This window comes from Rattus rattus, chromosome 12, assembly GCF_011064425.1.
Source record: "Rattus rattus isolate New Zealand chromosome 12, Rrattus_CSIRO_v1, whole genome shotgun sequence".
Taxonomy (NCBI): Eukaryota; Metazoa; Chordata; class Mammalia; order Rodentia; family Muridae; genus Rattus; species Rattus rattus.
The window spans coordinates 68,933,560-68,939,286 of NC_046165.1; the positions used below are offsets into that span (position 1 = coordinate 68,933,560).

General features: G+C 45.7%; 1 protein-coding gene across 1 annotated transcript; it reads left to right on the plus strand.

Moving 5' to 3' along the window:
• The first annotated feature begins 1,701 nt into the window (after nt 1-1,701).
• LOC116913564 (mast cell protease 1-like) lies at nt 1,702-4,114 on the plus strand. The gene is given in 6 exon segments (XM_032917777.1): nt 1,702-1,756; nt 2,248-2,332; nt 2,334-2,393; nt 2,918-3,053; nt 3,240-3,494; nt 3,896-4,114. Coding segments are annotated over 6 exon segments (777 nt in total). The 3' UTR covers nt 4,082-4,114.
• The last annotated feature ends 1,613 nt before the right edge of the window (nt 4,115-5,727 follow it).

Below are 5,727 nucleotides of genomic sequence, written 5' to 3' on the forward strand. Positions count from 1 at the left end.
TGTCTTGCATTGAACACACCCATGGGTGACATTGTTTAATGTTTACTCTGCATGTCCTAAAAATCATCTCACACCTACAACTACTACTTTTTATCACTCACATCAGAAAAGGTCCTCTCTTCTTCCTTCCAGTGAGAATCTCTGTCCAACAGGATCCACTGAAAAGAAAGAGCCTATGTGAGCATTGCCACGCATGGAATCCACTCTAAGGTCGTTCTAGATGAGCTTGTGGACAGGTGAGCTGTTCCTCTCAGGATCTTAGTGATTGCTTCCTCTGATTTGTCTTCACAATCAAGAGAAGCAGACTTCTACAAAGAAAGGATATTGAAGTGGAGTCAGGTAGTAACAGATTTCAGATCAAATTCTAATATTTAAATGACTATGGCATTTTGGCAAGGCTCAAATTCCTCATCTGTAGAATACTAACAGCAATTCTCAGGGTTGGTGAGGCCTTAAGAAGGCATAGACCAGAAATATGACAAAGTGTCAATTATTCAAACATGGACAGAATTTCAAATTTTTAATTAAGCAAGAAAATACTCTGTAAGCAATGGAATGTCCCTGTGTAAGTGCAAGCCGTGTGTAATGTCCAGTGACACATGAAAAGATGAAAGCTCTAAGTCTCAGTACTGATCCACACAGATTCCACATTGGTCTCAAGCAAGGAGACTCTCCACATATAACTAGCGAGCCTGAGATCCCCTGTGGAACACAGACGTGGTAATTACACATTCCATTGTGTTCTCTGTTCATCCCACTGGAATGAAAACAGTAAGTCACAGACACTAACTAATTAAATGTATGATCTTCCTGTTCTGATATATCCTGATAGTCCATCGACTTCTCCCTAAATGTGCATTATAACAACTACCAAAGGGACTATTACTATGACCAGATCAGAACACGCACTTACAGAAGCTGTTCTCCACCTCTGAGTTCCAAAATCCTTTGGATGTCAAACACCAGATTCCCTGCATATCATATGTTTTACATTATAATTCATAACAATAGCAAAATTAGAGTTATGGAGTAGAAATAAAAAACTTTATGGCTGGGGTCACAACACCAGGTCGAAGCATTAGGAAAGTTGACAATAACCTAAGGTCATGCCTCATACATTACATGCTTAATACACTCGCCAATCTTTCTTCTCCTACAGCCATATTCTCTCATCTGCTGCTTGTTTTAATAAAGATGAGATGCCTCTTGCTGGTCAACACAAGCAAGAGCCTTCAGGCTAAATCAGCCCACCACAGTTTTTGTCAATGTCCTCCCTGTCTCCCATATGTCCACACACTACAGATGCCTGTGTCTGTGCTACAGCGACAGAGATGAGTCTACACATGCGCGGATTAGGTCTCAAAGCTGACTGTAGTACCTGGATGCTTACAAGAACAGTTCCATGATCCCTGATCAAGGTCCCCCCCAGCCCCTTTGTGTTCCTGTGCTGCTTCCTGGGAGCCACTTTGATGGGTGCAGTCACCACTTCATGATGGGATCCAGGAGCCTCAGAATCTGCCAAAGATTCAACACCCCCAGAGAGCAGAGTCATGAGAATTTCTGATAAGGAAACTAGAGCTTGTCCAAACCAGACCTGTGGTTTCCAGCCCTTCCTTTCTCCTACTTTGGAGCTATAAAAGCAGGAACTAGGGCAGGAACACAGCAGAAGCTCACCCCAGGCTGTACCACTGGCAACAAAAAATGCAGGCCCTGCTATTCCTGATGGCTCTTCTCTTGCCTTCTGAAGCTGGAGCTGGTGAGTTTGGTCTTCATATCCCTAACCTCTGAGCTTTCAGCAGCTGTCCTTAATCTGTTAGTTTGAGTAACAGGGAGCCTAACGTTAGGCAGGATCCTAAAATGACATGGTCCACGGGAAATCCCTAACTCAAGGAAGAATGAAAAACTAGTTTCCCTTCACTTCATTTCATCAAAATGCTCTGTTCTGAGGAGCAGCCCTTCTCTAGCCTTCCCATAGCATTGAGGAAGACAGGGTGAGTGTGTGGACAAATGTGTAATGAGTTGGAAAGTCAGAAACATGAATGGCCATTGTGTTCTAAATGAAGGATGATGATGGACAGGGAGGTGTGGGGAGGAAAGATCAACAGGAGAGAAAAGACCAAAGGACAGGCGGAGGGGGTGGGGTGGGCTTGGAGCAGTCGCTCAGCTTTAGCCCCATATTTCTCTGGCAGTACTGTGTTGGGGGGCCCTGCAAGTTTGTGACTGGGGACTGGGTGTTCCTTGTTCCAGAGGAGATTATCGGTGGTGTGGAGTCTAGACCACACTCCCGTCCTTACATGGCCCATCTGGAGATCATCACTGAGAGAGGTTACAGGCTGTGGTGGGTTTCTCGTGACCCGCCAATTTGTGATGACTGCTGCACACTGTAAGGGAAGGTAAGAGACTTCTCTTCCTGTGAAGACATCCATGAACCAGAGTCACAGATCAGCAGAGCCCCAGGAAAGACTCTGAGCCCAGCTTATCTCCAGATGGGCTCTCCTTACACAGAGGAAAAGGGAGCACAGGCTCACTCACTGGACCATTCGTGTGTCACCTCCATATTCAGAGGTCCGAGCTTTAAGCAGGGCTCTGGTCAGGACAAAACCCACAGTTCTTGTATTGTCCTGGTGTCACCAGATCTGAGACACCGGCTGGGATGTAAGTCAATGTAGAGTGCCTGTCTACCAAGTACAAAACCATAGGTTCAATCCAAGTATTGGTTGTGGAGTGTAGGGAGAGTTCTCAGTCCTGTGTTTCCCTGAGCCTCAGCTTCTGGGAAGGCTGTGGTTCAGGGAGCTCCATCTCAAGTCTCACTTCTCTCTGCCCTAAGATAAAGAAAGTAGACCCTGGTGTCACTCTCCTCAGAAGGACTCTTCCCCCTAAGACCAGCACTTTTCCCTGCTTCTTTTTCTGTCTACAGAGAAACCACTGTCACCCTTGGAGTTCATGATGTGAGCAAGACAGAATCCACACAGCAGAAGATAAAAGTCGAAAAACAAATTGTTCACCCAAATTATAACTTCTATTCCAATCTCCATGATATCATGTTACTGAAGGTGCCATTATTTTTTCTTGCCCTGCTTATTTCTCCCAACACTAACTCTCCCCCTGGCTCAGGTCTTTGAATTCTCGATTGTCCAAATCATTTCCTCAGAACCCACTTGTGAATTCCATGTCATTGCTGCCCCAGTGGGAAATTATCCTTCTCTGGGTTGACATCCCTTCTCTCCTTGACCCAACAGCTTCAAAAGAAAGCCAAGGTGACTCCTGCTGTGGATGTAATTCCCCTGCCTCAGCCCTCTGACTTTCTCAAGCCTGGAAAGATGTGCCGGGCAGCTGGCTGGGGGCAAACTGGAGTGACAAAACCTACCTCAAATACACTGAGGGAGGTGAAACAGAGAATCATGGATAAAGAGGCCTGTAAAAACTATTTTCATTATAACTATAACTTCCAGGTCTGCGTGGGCAGTCCAAGAAAGATAAGATCAGCATATAAGGTGAGTACACACATGCTCTTCCTTCCCACATCAGTCAACAATGTCAATGGAGGGAGTGGGCCAAATAGCTCTCCATGGCAGTGACTTATGCCTGTGTGCTTCAGCTGCTAGCTCTTAGGCTCTGGGAACTGAAATTCTACCTCTTGTTCTCAAGTGTGTATGCCCAAGCCTTCCTGTAACCTTCCCATGCAGCTGTAGAATAGAAATGAAGAGAGTGGAGATAGACAATATAAACACTGAAACAAATCCAGAGGGAAAAAATATTATCATTAAATCACTAACTTAAAACTCCCCTTCGGGGAGCTAAGACCACTTCCTTCCTTCTGGAGTTAGCTATGATGGGAGGTCTGTAGTTGGAGGGAGGTGATCTATGCTCATAGTCTGATTTTCCTAACATACAGGGAGACTCCGGAGGACCACTAGTATGTGCTGGGGTGGCCCATGGTATTGTATCTTATGGACGTGGAGATGCAAAGCCCCCTGCAGTCTTCACCCGAATCTCCCCATATGTGCCCTGGATTAATAAAGTCATAAAGGGCAAGGATATGACCAGCCTGAGTCTGTACGAGTCAGAGTCTCCAAGCTAGAGAACTCTTTTGATATTCCTTGGGATCAACAAAAGCCTGTCCCCAGCCTGTCACCTGCTTGTCCCATACCTGTTCCCAGCCTGCTCCCAACTTGCCCCCAGCCCATCCCTAGCCTGTCCCAAGCCTGTCCCTAGGATGATCTCAACGATACACAAGTCTGTGATGATGGATTGTTCCCTGTAAAACACCTCAATAAAGACATAACCTCCAGCAGCTATTTGACTCCACACTGTGCTCTAATCATTCATTCCCTCTTTATGCTCAATGAAGAATTGATTTGAGCTATGAATTGATCTTGACATGCTAACAATCTCGACTACTGACTTCCTGGCACAGGTGTACCACTATGGATTACTGAATATTATCTAACATGCATGGCTGTGTACAGTAAGATTTCACATTCAGAATAGTGTGCAGTGTTCTGTTTTTCTCCTCCACTGTCCTGTCTTCTCATCTTCTCCCTCCTTGTCTCTCAGCTCTTCTGCCCACAAACCCCATGCCTTAGTCATTTCATCTTTTCACACATCATCGCAGTTCTCATGTCTAGGTCAGACATGGCTGTCAATCCTTGTGTCCTCACCACCTATCCTGCCATTATCATCCTCTCAATATTGGACCTTCAGCTAGAGGACAGCCTGCCCTCAGAAGTCCTTGGACCATGACTGTGGCTGCAGCAACCACAATAGGAGAGAATCGGCAGTTTCTGGAGCCAACACAGAGTAGGACTAGTCTGTGTTGGGAAGAGACACTCCAGTACTTAGTGCATAACTAGTATTTACCATGGTGGCTGTGCTTCTGAGCCACTCCCATTCAACTGCCATCTTCCCCAAAAGAGCCAGCCTTTCAGAAGAATGCCAAGTTGGATGAACGTCTATATGGCCTGCTCTCCTCTTACAAGGCAAAGCCCTCATTGCCCTTAGTCAAGGGAAAGAAGGCTTTAACTACAAGGTTCTGTGGAGTCTGAAGAAGAAAACAATGACACATGAGGTCTGCTAGGGCCCAGTGAGGAGTAATATGATGGGCATGGCCCTCTGACTACTGTCCATGAAAATTATTGCCAGTACCAGCCTCAGACTAGGAACCTAGGAGCTCAGTCCTCCTCCAAGCCTGCTCACCTCTCCTCTGTGTTTCTACCTTCAGCACAGTACTATAGAGATGTAGACATAGCTTTCAAACTGCAAGACTGACTCTGAACCCTATTTTAATTCAGGAGGGGAGATCACTAAGAACTCTAAAAGAATCTTTTAAAATTTAAACAATCTGAGTTGGATTATAGATACATAGGTGACTGTTTTGGTGTGGTTTGGTTTTCTAACTTTGTTAATATCTGTGTAACTAAATGGGTCTTTTCTCAGCTTGACCTAGACTGGTATGGTTCCAACTCGTGATCCTTCTGCTTCACTCTCCCTAGTGCTGGGACCCCAAGCACATTCCACCACTATTGGCTTAGCCAAAGGTATCAAAAGGTGAAACACAAGTAGAGACAGTAGCTGTCTTTTCCTAGCAGATGTGAATACTCACTAACCTGCAGCTGAGGGCGCACTGCCTCCTTACCCCACACTCTAAGGAGGACATGGACTTGGGACAATCTTCCTCCCTAAAGTTGGACAACTGGAGGTGAGGAGAGAGTGATGGCCTCACCCTGC